This window comes from Castanea sativa, chromosome 4 (genome assembly GCF_040712315.1).
Source record: "Castanea sativa cultivar Marrone di Chiusa Pesio chromosome 4, ASM4071231v1".
Classification (NCBI taxonomy): Eukaryota; Viridiplantae; Streptophyta; class Magnoliopsida; order Fagales; family Fagaceae; genus Castanea; species Castanea sativa.
Window position 1 is genome coordinate 2,452,471 of NC_134016.1, and position 18,772 is coordinate 2,471,242.

Below are 18,772 nucleotides of genomic sequence, written 5' to 3' on the forward strand. Positions count from 1 at the left end.
ACTTTATTATAATCACTTGTATTCACGGCTTAATGAATATTCATATGTAAAATAAAAAAATAAAAAAATTATTATATAAGTAGTAATAATAAATTATAAAATTAGTAAATAATTTAATAAAAAAATTATTTTAAGATCTAATTGTTTAGAGTGTAGACTTTATAAGAGTTTATCTACTTTTATATTTTAAAATTCTCTTTGTGCTTTATGTTAATTTCTTAATATGAGATATGGAATGAGTTTGATCATTTCTATTTGTGTTATATTTAATTTATGCCCTAGTTAGAACAAACAATAATAAACAAAATAGTTCCTCAATACTAATTTTTTTCCTAGTGATAGTCTAATTGAAAAAATAAACACACTCACAAATTAAATACAATAACTAAAACCAAAAATAAAAAATACACAAAAAACTATTCCAAAATTGAGAATAAAAAATAATAATAATAACTTACATAAGAGAACCAAGAATTTAAATGAGTGTCTATTATTTTGCTTCTTTATAGTAAACTTTATTTAACATAATATCCTGCATGTAAATTCAGAAGCAGATAACAATAAGTAAGATGAATTTATTAAATTAAAATATAAAATTAAGTTGCATTAAAAAAAATACAACCTTAGATATATTCTGTGGGATGTAATTATAGGGATGAATTAATAGTTAATAGAGATTATATTGAAAAACCACAGCTAAATAAATATAAGTTTTAAAAATTTTAATAATAGACTTTTAATTGGAGTAGAATTTAACTTCTTTTTTTGTTAAGGTTTTATTTGTTAATTTTAAAACTATATTATTTGGTTTATTACTTTTAAAAGTTTAGTTTTTATTTTCTTTTTAGTCCTAATAATTTGCTACTGTAGAAACTATATAGTTTAAATTGTTACGCCCCTAAATTATAGGGTATAAAATACAATTTTTTTTCCATCCTAAAGATAGGGTGGTAAATGCCAATAGAAACCACTAGAAGTAGGGAATTGAGAGGAGGAAAAATACATGGACGCAAATATGTAAGCGCATTAGTTAAAGGGCAATTTTGTGGAAAAAAAAGTAAAGTACAAAGATTTTTTTTTTTTCCCCTTTTTCTTGACACAGTTTGAATAGCCACAGTTTTCAAAGAAAAGTGGCGCATCTTCTAACCTAATTTGAATATTTATATAACTTTTTAATGGCATAATCATATAATGTGAAGACATAAATTATTAGAGATCTCCTCACACCCAAATCACGAGCATATTCCAAATGTACAAATTGAACAACGCTACTACTATTAGTAGAAGCTTTACTATATACCAAATCAACTTTACAATAATTGTCAAATATTGAAGAACCCATTCCACAGCTTGTCAATTTTCTTTACCAATATTAGCCATTTATTTGCATTACCACACTAATATATGTGAAAATATATACATGGATGGGTGCAAATAATAGCATACATCATGCTACCAATAGCTCTATCATAAGGAATATGAGATAACATAATTTTTTTGTACCTATTTGTTAGATATGTAATAACCAACTAATAGTGAATTTTAGAAATAGAAAAAACTATCACACATAAAACACAAATATTTACTTAGTTTTACTTTAATCCTACGTCCACCGCCAGCGTTTAAAAGAAAGTTTTAATACGAAAATAGTGAGATTAAGAAGGTAGCACAAAAATGTTCTCATAAAACTCAAATCTCAAGGGCCCGTTTAATACACGTGTTTAAAAACTAAAAATTGTTGTTTAAAAACATTAGTGAAAATACGTGTGGGTAAAAAAAATGTGTAAAAATATATGAAATGTTTTAATAACTGAAAATAGTTGTTTAAAAACACAAATCAAACACCCCAAATACACCTAAAAGGTTCTCTTTCACAAATATAAATTGCCGTGGGTTGAATTCTCTTTTACTTTTCAATATTGCTACACAATAGGTATTCAATTTAGCTTTGCCACATATCACCTCAATAGAGTCGGCTGGTTGTGTGTGGCATTGGCATGTCGATTAGATGTGTGCTTTGACTTATGATATTGATATGAAAAGCATAAAATCCTTAAATCATTGAATAATTTGTGGTGTTAGAACTACTCAATTAACATTGGCAATTTGCATGTTGATTAGATGTGACTTGGGCATATTGCTAGTCAAAATATCTATCAGAAAAGAGACAGAAATGTTGTATAAGATAACTATGTTTTATCATGTCCGTACTTCTTGTGAAGTTGTTACAAAGTGAAAAATAATTAAAATCAGTTCTTTGAACCGAGCAAAGCTTCTACAGTAGTTTGTTGAGCATCCTATCCTAGCTAATTACGATGTTGTTCTTGGACAGTTGAGCGATATAGCTGAATCTCTTGCCAAGAGGATGACTAAGGCCTTGTTTGGATGTAAGAGACCTCCTCACTCATCACTCATAACTCATCACTTATCACTTAAAATTTACCAGCTTCTTTCGGGGCATGTTTGGCACTTGTTTCTTCCTTCTTATAACTCAAAACTTTATCTTTTTATGGGATCCACTGACTGAGCACCATGTCTGCTCACAGTTAGCTTACTCATGTATACTTTCACCCCAAACCCAATTTCACCTCATTTATTCCCTTCTGCCCACATCTTCTCCCAAAACCCACACCAAACCCAACCTTCCTCCATCATCCTTGCCTGAGGCGCCGATCTCCACCTTCACCTAGCAGGCATACCTCGTGCCCATCGTGACCCAACTTGCAAGATCTCCTTTAACATGCAGCAGCAGCGCTGATCAAAACAACAAGAAAGGAGCACCAACTTGGTACTGATCTCATTCATACCTTTATCACATTTTAAAGGTATGAATGTTTCTTCTTCTTTTTTAAAAAATTAAGGCAAAAAACCTGATACTCCAACTTGGGTATGTCATGTATAGATCACATATTTGTTGTACTTCTTTATGTTTCTCCATTGTTTACAAAAATGAGAAATGGATAAAGTTATGAATTGGGTTTTTTTTTTTTTTTTTTGTTCTAGATGTGGTGTTGGTAACAAATTTGAAGTATTTGGTTGCAATTTTAAAGTCGAGCTAAGTCTCGTACTTGATGTAAGCCAGGTAGTCCTGTTTGGCTATGAATGGAGGAAAATGGAAATGAAGGAACATGGAAAAAATGAAAAATATGAAAATAAAACCCAGCATCTGAATTTGGGTCTAACCAGAAAGCGAAATCAGTGAACGGAGCTGACCTGCTAGAGCTCAGCATTGGGCTGATCGGCATTTTATGGAGTTGACTTGCTTTGCGGTGCTGTGGGTTTGGGAGAAGGAAATGAGAAAGTGAGATGAACTTTGCAAAGCATGGGTAGTTGTGAAAGTTATGACAAAATACTACCTGTTGGAGCATCTGTTGCTGCAATGATGGAACAACACTCTGCTCCATGAGTGGGACCCAATTGTGCTGTAGATTATGGAAAATGCCAGTGAGTGAACAAACCCATAACTTGAAAACAAGCTTGGGCTGTTTCTGAAATTGATAACTCACATCTCCTAAAACTCAGTTTTGTTAACTGAGTTGACTGACCCAATCCCAACCAAACAATGTTTGTATATGTGGGGCCCACAATTTTTGGGTTATGAGTTAACAAAACTGAATTTTGCAAAATCCAAACAAGGCCTAATCATCTTGAGTTCTTAACCAGTATACTGTAATATGAAGAGGTTGGGATTGATTGGGCAGAAAAATAAAGAAGGAAAAGAAAACATCGAACTGAAAAGATTCTCCACTGAAAATCTTTTCTTTTCTATAAAAGTGTGTAGTAACACAATAAAGGCAAAAAAACAAACAAACATTTTTTAACAAGTGATTTTGTTTTTAAAAGTTATATACTCAACATTCAAAAAACACTTTCAAACGGTAACTTCTCTCTGTTCTCCCAATCACCCCTCCCCCATCTCCCCCCCTCCTTTCTCTGTAGTAGCCGTTGACCGACAAGTGATAATTGACTTTCTCCCAAATGATTTTTTTAATTAAAAAAAAAAAAAAACTAGTTGCTTTCCCACTTGTATTTTCACATAGATTTCAATCTAGGGGTTTACTTATTCATTTGAGGCTCCCAAATGGCCAAGAAATTGAAATAATTCCTCATTTGGGTCATTTTTATAAGGTAGTTTTTGTTTATATATAATATTAAATACTAGTTGGTTCTAGTTTAGCTCAATTAGTAGAGTATTTTGTCATCAAATCAAATATTTGTGATTCAAACCTTGCATACACTAAAAATGGTTTGGTGTTTTAGTCTAACCCCTGTGATGGACCATATAATTAGCAAATGCTAAATGTCTCTACTTTATTCAATGCTATAACTATAAATAATTTGAGGCATCTATTACCTCTAGCTTCTTTTTTTTTAAGTATTTACTCCATCTTTAGTTGGCATAGAAGTCTAAATTTCAAAAATCACCCTCTAAATTTCACTACCTTTCATTTTAGTCCTTTAAGTTTCAAAACACCTTAATTTAGACTTTTGTTATCTTGTCATCCACTCATGCCGTTAAATTACCAACACTACATCGTTTTGCCCTTAATTAAAATTTAAAATTTTATTATTTATTTCGTAAAAAACTTAAATTAAAAAAATCCAGAAATTAAAAGCAAAAACCTATTTGGTAAACCCACCCTCCCCATAAAATAAATAAATAAATAAAAAATAACTTACCCCCAAAATCAAACCCTTACTCGAAAATTGAGAGAAGAAGAGCGAGAAGTAGACCGAGATTGAGAGGGAGAAAGAGATTGAGATTGAGTTATGTAACTCCTCCATATACAACAGCTACCATAGGATCCTTGGTGAAGTTCCCACTCACGAAAGTGTCTAGAAACTTGCCTGTGATGAAGAGTCTGGCAATCTCATAGTGCTTAATGGGTTCTAAGTTCTAACTGGCAAAAGATTAGGAATGGGAGTAGGATTTTTTTTTTTTTTTTTTTTTACGCGGGGGGTGGGGGTGGGGGTGGGGGTGGGTGGGTGGGTTAGGTTTCTGTTTTTAATTTTTGGATTTTTTTTTTTTAATAAATGTTTTTTAGGAAATAAATTGTAAAATAAAATTTGAATTTTTTTAAGGACAAAACAACGTAGTTTTGGTAATTTAATGACAAAAGTGGAAGGCAAGATAATGGAAGTCTAAATTCGAGTGTTTTGAAACTTAAATGAATTACATGACAGATGAAAAATTTAGAGAACTGAATTGAAAAGTAGTGAAACTTAAAAAATGAGTTTTGAAATTTAGCCAAATATATATATAAAGGGGTTTCCATATAAAAGATGCAATCTCAACTGTTATATTTAATTATTTTTTAATAAGTATCTCAGAAGTTAAGAGGTCTCATGCTCTTATTAATTGACTTAAGCTTAGTCAAGTGACTTACATAAGACTCTTATAGAGATAAGGCTGAGGAGGACTTGTCTTTTTTTTTTTTCCACTTATGTAATGTTGATGGCATCCCTTTTTCTTTGCCTTATTATTTTACACCAATGTCATTATTGAATATTTCGGTATATGATATATACATGTCAAGAGTCGAAGTGGTTAACCCTCTCAAACAACAACTTGAGCAGCTGCAAGCCTAGCAATAGGAACCATTGTTAAATTTTAAATCAGGATTTTGTTCCAAATTCCAATCACAAAAGTAGCATAGGAAATTTCAAAGTGCCAAGACAGACCAATTTTCATTTGGGGCTGTCATTAACTGTCCAACAACATTTTTTTTTTTGAATTTTCATTTTTGTAAATAAAAAAATTAAAATTATTCACAAATATATTTTTGTATTGATGACTGAGTAAGTACAATTCTTTATATTTATATTGCAATACAAACGATTCAATCTCCATGCTCAAATATTTGGTTCAAGAATTGTGCCAATGAAATCTTGATTCCAAACAAAAAAATGTTCTCCACTTTGAATGGAAAGCAAACTGAAAGAGTTAGCTAAAATCTTCTTCTTTTTTCTTGATCATTATTCAAACTAGTTTGTAACCTCATGTGTATGCATGGATACACTTAAAGATATACAATAAGATACATAATATAGTTCCTATATATATAACAAAAATACTAATGATAGTTATTTTTATATTTGGTTAACTCTTTAAAATTTTTTGTAAGGATATTATCAGGTATAAGATGTAAATTATTTTTTTTAAAAATTATTATGAAATACTTTTTTTACGGCTCTTTTATTATGAACTTTTTGATTTTTGTACTTAATAACTCATTTGGATGGATATTTATGACGTGGTCCCACATTTTATTCTAAAATTAAGAAATAAAACTCTTTAAGAATAAATAATTTAAGACACATAACGTAAAATTGGAACTCATATTTGGAATTTCAATTTGAGTTTCTCTTAACTTTACCTACTATTATTATTATTATCATTATTATTATTATTATTATTATTATTATATAGATGAATCGAAGAGTTATTTCTTTCATTAACCTCAAGAGCATACAAGTTTTGCCACAAACTCCTCTATATTTTTATCAGAAATTCCACCCTCATCCATTGCCTCTCTAGCCAATTCTTTCCATTTTACTGAATTATTTTTCATCTCTTTCCCTCTTTCTCATTCTATTACTTCCTTTATACACAACTCTATTTCTTCTTTGGTAGCAATGCCTCTTTCATCCAATTTAACTCTAACCCCTACCTTCCACACATCCACAATGAACTTTGCATTGGTTGTTTGATCCATCCATTGTGGCATTGCAACCAATGGCACCCCTAAGCTCAATGCCTCAAGAGTCAAGTTTCATCCACAATGAGTCATGAAGCACCCAATGGCCTTATGAGCCAATACTTCTAACTGAGGGCACCAGCTCACAACCAGTCCCTTCTCTACTGTTTCTTGTAAAAAATTAGTTGGCAATTTTTTTTGTTCAGTTTCCCTAACAACCCACAAGAAGTAGCAATTGCTCCTCTTTTGGCCCCATGTTAGCTCATACATCTAGGGTCTGTTTGGATAGAACTTATTGCTGAAAACTGAAAACACTGTAGCAAAATAATTTTAAAATGTGTGAATAGTACCGCGGGACTCATTTTTAATAAAAAAGTAGCTGAAAAGTGAAATTTGTGGGTCCGTGAACAATGCACGAATGTACTGTTCATGGAAGACTTGGTCAACAACTGCAGCTGGGAAGGGAAAAAAAAAAAAAGAAGGGAGCCCAGACGCTGGACGTGGACGTGGACGCACTATCCAAACACATTCCTACTCTTCTCCCAAGAATGCCAAGCTTCCAAATGATGTGTAAACAACTGAGTGAGTGTTCTTTGTGTCTAACCACTTTATGCAAGCATCCACATCAGGCTTGAATAGGTGAAGGCCGTACTCTTTGTCATCCTCCAGCTGCTTGTCTAAGTACATCGATGGAATAGCTGGTCCAATTATTTTAACAGGCCATTGCTGGCTTACCATCCAATTTACAACCTAATGAAATTTTAAAACATATGAACATAATAATAATTATAAATAAAAAAAAAACAATGTTCAATGATCGAAAAATATATACGTTTGAAACATATGTAACATAATAATAATTATAATAACAAAAAAAAATCAATGATTGAAAAAAGATCTTTTAAAACAAAAGGTACATCAATAACAACAACAACAAAAAACCTTTTAGATAAAATAGAGGAAACATGTTGGGCTTCGGTTATTTACTTGGAGACATGTTAATTATAGGGATGGCAATTTAGATCCGCCCCGCGGATACCCGGCCTGGCCCGACCCTAATGGGCCGGATTTTACCCAGCCCGATAAAGAATAGGGTCAGGTATGGGTTTTTTTTTTTAAAAACCTGAAGCGGGTTCAGGTCGGGTTCGGATTTTATAAAAAAATCTAAAACCCGACCCAAAACCCGCCCCAGATAAAAACCCGGTTATATTAAATTACTAAACCCCCTCCTATATATATACATGTATATCATTGAGCATTTGAGATTTGTAACCCTAACTCCCTAAATGGCTTGAATGGGCTTGAATCTATGAAAAAAATTTAATGGGCTTCAAAAAAAATTTTTTTGTTGGGCTAGATTTGGGCCCAAGAAGATAAACGGGGCCCCGGGAAAAAAACCCGATTAATAATCGGACCGAGTCCAGGTTCCGGGTCTTGGCCCGCGGGTCAGACCCGGGTATGCAAAAACCTGGCCCGAACCCGACCCGTTGCCATTCCTAGTTAATTGTTGGGTCTTATATGAAGTTGGTTGTGCTGAGAATTTTAGGGTTAGTAGGCCCTCTACAAGTGCTCATTGCAAAACACTAGTGCATGTATGTAACACAATAGAGTTATTTGTAGTGAGTGATATATATTGTTTCAGGAAAAATGCACACACCCCTGAACTTTAAGGCATTGGCCATTACACTTTCTGTACTTTTATTTTGGCCAGTTCACCCACTAAACTTCACACATGTACCAAATCACAACATCTATTATTTTGCTGTTTAAATGCTAGCGGAATATATGAATTAAGTGTTGATTATATTATAGATTAAGTATAAAGTTGATTCAATTAATGTTAAAGTGCTAATACTTAGAAATACTTCGAACTTAGTTGAACCATACCCAACCTGACCTGTTCAAGACAATCCATGGGTAGTAAACAATAGCTTTTGAACTCTTATTTTCAAAAAACAAATGGTATTATTTTAATATGAAATTCCTAGATTTTAATATGATTTGGGATTGATTTGGGATATAAAATAGATTACACATCTCTTGCTCGTCAATGAAATAGGCATAGTTATATTTGGTTAATTGTTTTCCATTGCTAAATCTGATGTCTTTGGAATGAGAAAAATAGTAGATGTTTTTAAGATAATGAGAAATCTATACCAGACTTCAAGTTATTTTTCTTTCAAACTTTACTAGATTGGTTGGCTACTATGCGAAACCAATCATTCTTTCTTTTCTTGATTTCCTTAATTAATCTTGTAATTTTTGTGCTTGAATTGCTAACCCATTTTACACTCCCTATGTATTAAGGTGTTCCGTTTTTTATATCAATAAAACTAATTACTTGTCCAAAAAAAAGTTTACATATTCCCATTTTGACTTGTAGCTATTACTATAGCTATATTCTTTCAATAGACTAGTTGTACAAACAAAACAATGCATCTAGTCCACCCACCCCCCCCCCCCCCAAAAAAAAAAGCAACTATGCAAATGGTAGTAAATATGGCTTTTGAGTAGAGTTGTGATGTACCTTTGTGTTAGCACCCCTTTCACTCTCCCTTGTGTGTATGTGTGTGTGTGTGTTTGTTTCTCAAAAAAAAAAAAAAAAAAATCTCTAAGGTATATAGTTAGGTGAAAATTAGTATTATTTTGTTTCCATCTAAGAATTTGGTTCACATTGCTTTGAATGCAGATAAGTTAGAGATTCATATATCACATATACCAAATATACGTATCATTTTCTCTCTGTTTTTTTTTCATGTGAACCCCACAGTCATGTGGAATTCAAATGCTGTGTGAGGTGGATGAAATGTATGAGATAATCATTATTGTCACACACAAGAAACATGACATAAATGGACTGCTTAATTACCTACCTTATATTCCAAGTTATCGAAAGTGCTGCACAAGATCCACTTTGCTTCCCGGATATTTGAGAATTGATTCAATACGAAGTTTAGCAAAGGTAGGTACAAGCCCTTATCACTAAGAAAGGAAGGCAGATCATTGATCCCTAGTGATGGCATCGAGGGCAACGAAATTGAAGATCCTTCTTCTAAGGGCATCTGAATTGTTCCTTGATGTGCATGATAATAGATGGTCTTAACCACACAAGATTGAGTGAAAAATGCAGCCAGTGGCGGCTCCACTTGTATGTGAGGGTGGTCACAAGTAGATATGGCAAAACGGGCGAGTCGGGTTAATTGGGTTTTCAGGTCATGGGTCAAAACGGGTCATTTTTAAACGGGTCAATAAGGTCGCGGGTCGGGTTGACTCATATTTTCCAAACAAGATTTATTTTCAATTAAAAAAACAAATCGATGACATTGGCAACCTATTTAGAGAGCATGAATAAAATCAATTAAAGAAATAAATTGCATTAAATACCACTTGTTAATATCATTTCAATTATGACAGTTTTAAGCATGACAAAAATTATTTATAGTCATAAATTCATGATGGAAAAAGTTTTCAATATTGTTAGAGAAACTAAAACTGAAAAAGTGTTAAGTGTTAAATGTCAAATGTGTGAAAGTGTGAAAGAAAGGGCAGAGGCGCAAGAGATAAGAGTAGAGGAACCATGTTTCACGTTTGAGATTATGTCTTTGGCTTTGGAGTACAGCTAGTCAACTAGTCAAATTAAATGATATATTTTTTTTTACATGGTTTTCTTGTGTTCTCTTGTCTCATTCTCTCATGTCTGTGAAGTTTTATTGGTTGTGAAGCTCAAATAGTCAAACTGAACGTGAAGCTATTGTCTTATCTTGTCTATTGTCTATATCTATAATTTATTGATTATTGGTTCTGGTGTTTTGTGTTTTATGCACCTAGTATCAGGACGTAGTCTAAAAAAAATTTTAGTGAACTTTTTTTTAACGAGTTAGGTCATGGGTTATCCAGATCAGGTTGGGTTGACCTGCAAAAAAAATCAAGTCGGGTCATGGGTCAACCCGTTTTTCATGCCAAAAAAACTAGGTTCGGATCAAGTATTTTTTAGGTCGGGTCAGGTTATAAAATTTTGACCTGTTTTGCCATGTCTAGTCACAGGACTACCCTCACTTGCCAATTTTTTTTTTTTTATATACTTAGCAAATATATATATATATATATATATATATATATATATATATATATATATATATATATATATATAATTAGTTTAAATTAATCTATTCAATGACCACCCTAACTTGAAAAAAAAAAGGTATATATATACTTACAAAATAAATATTATATATATACTATATTAACTTATTTTGACGGTTCTAATAAAAATGTTAAACAACATGACTTATGAATCACAAGAATTTGAATTCAACACAAATAATAGTAATGGTACGTCCACAATATTTTCACAATAAATCTTATGTAATAAGCTATTATTAATTCTAATTTTGGCTCAATATTGACCCATCAATGACAACTTGTTGCATAAGATTTGTTATGAAACTGTTGTGGTCACTTTGCTATTCTCATATCACCACTTTCAATTTCCACTTTATCTTTTATTAGTCTTTTTTTTTTTTTCCCTCTTTCTCTCTCTTTGCTAGTACAAAAAATTGTAATATTTTATGTATTTGCATTTTTTTTTTTTTTGTGACATTGATATATTCAAGTTTTAATCTTTATTAAATTTTGTATAATTTAAGTTTCTTATTCATCATCTTAAAAAAAAATTCCTAGAGCCACCTGAATGCACCTCCATCAAGTCCAAGTTGCCGAGCTATGCTCAAACTCAAAGCCCATGGCAAAACTGAATCATACACAAGAATCTTTGGAGGGTATTAGGAGGTATTATGTATCTCAATAAGCTTTGCTAAGCTTTGTGAGACATTTAGCTTGAAATGCTCGAGATATGCTTCTATGCCTTCCGAATTTTCGGGTTTCTCAGAGCCATCAGAGATTATCTCAACGATGATAGAATGGTTGGCATGGACTCGTATGGATTTGTTACTAGAGGTGGTAATGACAAATGTTACTCTTAACACCCTTTGAGGCTAAGCGTTTTGAGAATTGGAGCATTGGGTTTATGTGACTTATATCAGAGTAAGGAAATACTAGGACATGAGTTTCTCCCTCCATTTTCTTTCAAAGCTTTCTCTCTATGGAAGTTGGAGGGTGAATAATTCATGAACTAAAATTACAGGGGATATGAATTCATATATTGATTTCAATTTTAAGTAGAAAAGATTTTCCACGACTGTCAGTTTCCTAAGAGAAAGTGGTAATGATAAATGTGGGCAACTAATTTTGATAGTAGTGCTTATCTTTACTACGGCTGCGAAGGGAAAGGGTCAAAGGACGCATGAATCCTACAATACAAGTGTTAGGCATAGATGTATGTGGTATAATAAGAGGGTGGTGGTTGTATGTTGTATAATAAGAGGGTGCTGGTGCTGTGATGCAGTGCAGGCTGTGATACAGAGGGTGCTGTGATGTAGTGCAGGCTGTGATGCAGTGCAGGCTGTGATGCAGCAGTGACTAGTGGGCTGTGATAGTGTGCTAGTTGTATGCGTGCCTTAGTGTCCATATGTGAGGTACATTAGAGTTGGTGTGTAAGTCAGTTAGAGTTAGTTAGGGACTGATGGTCATTGACAGTTATTTTGGTGTTGTATAAGAGACCAATGAGTTGTACAGTGGGTAATCAAGCAAAGTGTATTTTTTTCATTGCAATCTTTTCTTTTCTTTTCTTTATTCTTTCTTTTCTCTTTATTCTGGAATAATTCTTAAATATTCTCAGAGTCTAGAGAATGGGGCTCGCTCATTAAATTTATGTTGAGGTCCATTATAAATGTGAGAGGAAGGAGCACCATTTCACTATACTTCAAGACTATTTAACCTCGAACCCAGCTACACAATAAATCCTCAATTCCAATCCTAACAATTGGTATCAGAGGATCGTTCTTGCCATGATTGAGACACAAGCTGCTGCCATGAATATGGTGAATGAAGCCATTGCTTCTCACAACACCCCCCCTCTACATCACAACCTGCACTACATCACAGCACCACCACCAACACCCTCTTATTATACAACATACAACCAGCAACCCCCTCTTATTATACCACATACAACTATGCCTAACATCAAGTGGGGTTACAGAGTGTTTGGACCATACTTTTGGCTTTTTAGTAAAAATGCTAAGAATCCAACCTTTTTTATTTAAAATAATAGTTTGACTTGATGTGTTTTTTTTTTTTTAGTGATATGTTGTGATTAAAGCAACATTCCTTTAATTAGTTATTATACATCAATCACAATATGTTAGTAATTATCCAAAAAAATCATAAAAAGTATTAGTAATAAATTGAACAATTTTTAATATCTCTTTGTAATAATTTGAACAATTTTCAAAATATTATGTTATACACTTTTTATACTCTAAAGATAGCCGACAATTACCGATAACTTAAACCACCAGAAGTAGGGAATTGAAGTAAATGAAGAAGCATAATAGATGGAAATATTTAAGCATGTTAGTTAAAGGGAATTTTTTTTTATAAAAAAAAAGTTAACAAAGATCAATTTTTGGTATTCAAACATGACTTCTGTATTTGAATTATTAAAATAAAAATTTTAAAGAATAAAAATTATATAAAAGTATGTGAACCATCTCTTTCTCTTTATAAAAAGATCTTAGGGTTTTGTATATAATAAATTTGGTGACATTTTTCATATATTTTTCCATAAATATTGACATAAAATATTGTTATGAGTAATGCAGAATAAAAGTTCTATCAGTAATTGGCTTACAAAAAAATAATGTTACTCCAATTGTTACTTGATATCTTATGAAGTTGTGAAAAAATATTGTTTCTTAATACCCATTTGGGTATTGATGAAAAGCCAGCTTATTACATTTGCGGTTCTTTTTTTTTTCGAGCCACGCGTTTATGTGGTTGTTGACTTTTCTAGTGAGTCGTGCATTATTCACAGAACCTACAAACCTCTTTTTTCAACAAAATTTTTATTAAAAATGAATGTCACGACACTATTCACACATTTAAAAATTATTTTGCTACAATATTTTCAATTTTCAACAAAATAAGCAGTATTTAAACACATTCTTAATATTGTATATCACAATTTCTAATCTAATCTCTTGTGCCTCCATTTTCTTTCCATGCTTTCTCTGTATGGAAGTAGGAGGGTGGATAATTCATGAACTAAAATTACAGGGGAGCTTTTACTGATTTTATTCAATTCAACGTGATAAAGATTTTCCACACTAGCCAGTTCCTTAAAGGTAAAGACAACTGTGGGCTCTATTATTTAGAAGTTCATATCTTTAGTACGATTGCTCTCTTTGAAGATAAATGATTGATGGTGATTTGAAGGAGAAGGATGCATGAACACAACATTCAGACTTGTAGACTTGTAGTTGGACTTTGACCGTACCTTCTTTTCTTTCTTTTTTTTTTCTTTTTCTTTTTTCACTTTTTTACAAAGTCGGCAAATTTAATTCTTATCCAATATTGACCTCAAACACAATGTTGTTCCACTTATATAAATGTTTAACTTTTATTTAATATTTTTAAAAATCAAGGTCTGATGAAATATTTAAAAACTATATGGTTTGATTTAATTTGTCACTTTTTAAAACCTTAGGACTAAAGTTATTACTTTTGAAATTTTATGACTTAATTTGTTACTTAAAATGTAATTTTAAGCTTCTTTTTTCCCACCACCCCAAAGACAGGCAAGTAATAATTCCGAGAGAAACCACTACAAGTAGGTAATTGAAATCAATGTAGAACCATAATGACTCAATCAAGAATTTAAATTAGAGTCTAATTGTATCATAATTTTGTACCAAGTGTCCTAATTTTCCTTCTAATTTGATGCCATGTATCTTTATACTCTAAATGCACTTCAATTTGTGGCAACACCCCCATGGAGTTACCCAAATAGTGCACTCATTGGTTTGAGGCCTAATGTAAACTCAAAGATCCTAGATTCAATCCACCATCACTGTATGTAAATGAAATTTTTGTGGTGTCTCATAGGTATGGAGTAGAATAGTTTGATTAAAGAATAAGACATCACCTCCTTATCTAAAAATAATAATGATAAAATAAAATTTCCAAGAGTCATTTTATCATTAGTTTTGTGTAAAATTTATTTACATGTAAATTCATGAATCTAAACATTTTTTTTATAGAATTCGTGAATCCATACTGAATTTAAAAAAAAAACAACTAATTTTTTTTATATAACACTAGGAATGTGTAATATTTCCAATATATTTAAAACTATTCTAAATTCATTTAAAACTACTTTTCGAACTCTTTTCTTTTTTCAGTTTTAGTTTTAGTTTTTTTTTTTTTCTTGCTCTACAAGAAGAGTCTATTCCTAGTTAAAATTAAATTTGCTATTACATATCAAAAAAATAATGTTGCATTCCTTATAGTGAAAAGACATAAGTAATGTTTTGATAAAAATAAAATTCCTCAAACTTGGTGATGCTTGCCATCACTAAAATAAATCCTTCTAAAGTGAAATCATTTCTTGATCATTATTCAAATGAAGAGTTGCTGCTTACATTAACTTCACGCTCGAACAAGTTTTGCCACAAAGTCCTCTATGTTTTTATCTGAACTTCCACCTTCATCCATTGCCTCTTTAGCCAATTCTTTCCATCTAACTGAATTCCCTCTCATCTCTTTCCCACTTTCTCCCCCTATTACTTCTCTTATACACAACTCTATTTCTTCTTTGGTAGCAATACCTCTTTCATCTAATTTGATTCTAACCCCTACCTTCCACACATCCACAATGAACTTTGCATTAGTTAGTTGATCCGTCCACTGTGGCATTGCAACCATTGGCACGCCCAAGCTCAATGCCTCAAGAGTTGAGTTCCATCCACAATGAGTCATGAAGCACCCAATGGCTTTATGAGCCAATACTTCTAACTGGGGGCACCAACTCACAACAAGTCCCTTCCTCGCTGTTTCTTGTAGAATATTAGCAGGAAGCTTTTTTTGTTCAGTTTCTCTAACAATCCACAAGAAGTAGCAATTGCTATTCTTTAGACCCCATGTTAACTCTTGCATTTGCTCTTCTCCCAAGGATGCTAAACTTCCAAACGATGTGTAGATGACTGAGTGAGTTTCCTTTGTGTCTAGCCACTTTATGCAAGCATCCACATCAGGCTTGAATAAATGAAGGCCATACTCTTTATCATCCTCCAACCTCTTGTCTATGTACATCGATGGAATAGTTGGTCCAATTGTTTTTATAGGCCATTGCTGGCTTGCCATCCAATTCACAACCTAACATAGAATATTGGAATTTTGAAACATAGGTAATATAATAATAATAAACAATATTGTTCAACTATTAAAAAGAAGAAAGGCTTCTTAAAACAAAAGAGAAGAAGATACCAAAAATTGGTTGAAATCTAAATTTTACTAAACAAATAGAGGAAACATAGGGATGTCCTGTGCAATCATATTAGCTTAATAGTTTTACAATACGTTAATATTTTAAAAAAGGTATAAGATTAAATCTACTATACTCAATAAGTTGCTTATTACCATGAATTCTATTGAGTTACATTAGTGTTTTGTAATGAGAGCCTTTAGAGGGCCTACTAATTAAGTATATAACCAAAGCCTATCAACATTATTTTTTTTTATACAAAATAGAATTTCTACTTTAGCCTAATCATTATTAAAAGTAAAAGTATTGTTTCAATAAAGGTATATGTATATTGAAAATTGTTGTGTCATGCTATATAAAATATGTGAAGTTCAGGACTTGCTGTATATGTTGGATTGGTGTGAAATGTAACCATAACTTTTTGTGCCTGTATGTCCCTTGTACCCAATTTCTAACATCACTGCCCATTTGAGTGAGTAAGTTCTACCTTTCCAAGGATTAGTGCTTGGAGGATCAATGGTTAGTCTAACTTAGTTTAAAATATTTTGAAAGTTTAATTTTAGTTAAACCATATCCAACCTAGCCTGTTTAAGCCGATCAATGGTAAATAAACAAATAGGTTTTGAACTTTTCTTTCCCACACAAGAATTGTTTTAATACAAATTCCTAATTAAATTTAATAATGATTTGGGATGGGTCTAAGATATTAAATAGTTTAAACATTTGTGTTTGAGGAAGCTTTTCCCATTCCCATCTTGACTGGTTGCTATTACGTACTAAACAATGTTAAAAGAATAGACTAATTGAGTTGTACCAAAAAAATAAAAATAAAAAAACATTCCTAGTGGTTGTGAATTAGACCAGGCTTCTCTAAGGTATAGTTAGGTTGAAATTAGAGTTATTTTGTTTCTATCAAAGAGTTTGTTTCACATTGCCTCAAAAGTATATAAGTTGGAGGTAATCCATGTTTCACATATATGTATCATTCCTCTCACATTATGTAGACTACAAAATCACATGAAATTCATATACTATACAATCAAGGGATGAATTTATGAGATAATTATTATTATCACACACAAGACACACAAATTCCTAAACATATGACATGAATGGATTGCTTAATTAATCTACCTAATGTTCCAACTTGTCAAGCGTGCTGATAGTGATTTGAAGGAGAAGGATGCATGAACCCAACAATTTTCAAGGGGGCTATATTGACTTGTAGTTGGAACTTTTTTTTGCTTTTTCTTTTTTAAATTACAAATTTAACCCCCATCCTAGATTAAACCCCAAACACAATTAAATGGTTGAGATTTAATTTATTACTTTATAAAACATCAATGTTAGATTTGTAATTTTCCAAACCACACGATTAAATTGGTGTCAAACACAAGATGTTTTAATCATTGGCAAATTGGCATGTAGCTTAGATTAGATGTGCCATGGATAGACACCTATGGTTGAGTTTGAGCATATATGTACCTTTTGTCAAGTTGTTCCAAAGTGCACAATTATTTAATTTGCTTAATTATTTGAACGGGACAAAGCGTCTAACTATGAAGATGTAGGGACCGATTGGGCAGAAAAAGGAGTACATTTTTTTTTTTCAATCTTTACGGGAAGAAGAAAAGGTTAAATAAAGACAGTCATCTACTATTCAAACCTCCAAGAGAGTTTCAGGCAAAAAGGAGTATTTCTTAATTACTTTTTTTATTCTCATATTTATAGTAAGATTTACTTATTAAATTCATAGAATATAGATATAGAATTGATGTAATCTCAACAATAGAATAAATAAATATCATATGTTTAAATTTTTGTTTTTCGTTTCTTTTTAAAATTTTTAACTGGTGCCATATCAATCGGTAAAACAGCCTTATAAAAATAGAAAAATTATGTAATAACTCCATCATGAGTCAAAAGTTAAGAGTATGGTAAATATTCGTAGAGATTGTGAACTTACCTCGAGTTCCAAGTCCATGAAAGAGCTGAAAAAGAGCCACTTCGCTTCTAGGAAGTTGGAAAATAGATCCAGTGTAAGGTTTAGCAGAGCTGGGTACGAGCTTGGATTAGAAAGGAATGAAGATATATCATTGATTGTTAGTTTTGGCAACGAGGGTAGTGATACTGTTGGCCCTTCTATGGGCAACCTTATTGTTCCTTGCTTCAAGTGATAATAGATGACATTGACTGCACAAGACCGCGTGAAAAATGGAGCTCCATCAAGGCCATATTTCTTAGCCACGTCTAGAGCCCATGGTAGAACACAGTCATACACAATAAACTTTGGTGGGTATTTGGAGCTGTTTAGTTTCTCAATATACTCTGATAAGCTTTGTGAAACTATCACTTTGAAACGATCCAGAGTTGCTATTAAGTTTTCTAAGTTTTCGTCTCCCTCAGAGCCATCAGAGATTATCTCAATGTTGACAGAGCTAGCACCTTGCAAGGCTTGCATGGAGTTTCTAATGGTGCTGGTAGTGACTAAAGTCACTCTAGCACCCTTTGAGGCAAGGCGCTTGGAGAATTGGAGCATAGGGTTCATGTGACCTTGTATGGGGTAAGTAATCACTAGAATATGAGTTTCCATCTCCATTTTCTTGCAATGTTCTCTCTCTCAATCAGATAGAGGAGCAAGGATTCGTGATCAAAGAGTTAATGCCATGATATTTATATATAAAAATTGGAG

At 32.3% G+C, this 18,772-nt stretch overlaps 1 protein-coding gene and 1 pseudogene across 1 annotated transcript; both read right to left on the bottom strand.

Moving 5' to 3' along the window:
- Positions 1–6,461: 6,461 nt before the first annotated feature.
- On the bottom strand, positions 6,462–11,777 carry LOC142630381 (mogroside I-E synthase-like; annotated as a pseudogene).
- A 3,272-nt stretch (positions 11,778–15,049) lies between these two features.
- On the bottom strand, positions 15,050–18,726 carry LOC142631609 (mogroside I-E synthase-like). The gene is made up of 2 exons (XM_075805814.1): positions 18,047–18,726; positions 15,050–15,971 (listed from the first exon to the last, which is right to left on the bottom strand). The coding sequence occupies exons 1-2, from the start codon at positions 18,677–18,679 to the stop codon at positions 15,246–15,248; spliced, it is 1,359 nt and encodes a 452-aa protein (XP_075661929.1). The 5' UTR covers positions 18,680–18,726; the 3' UTR covers positions 15,050–15,245.
- Positions 18,727–18,772: the final 46 nt, after the last annotated feature.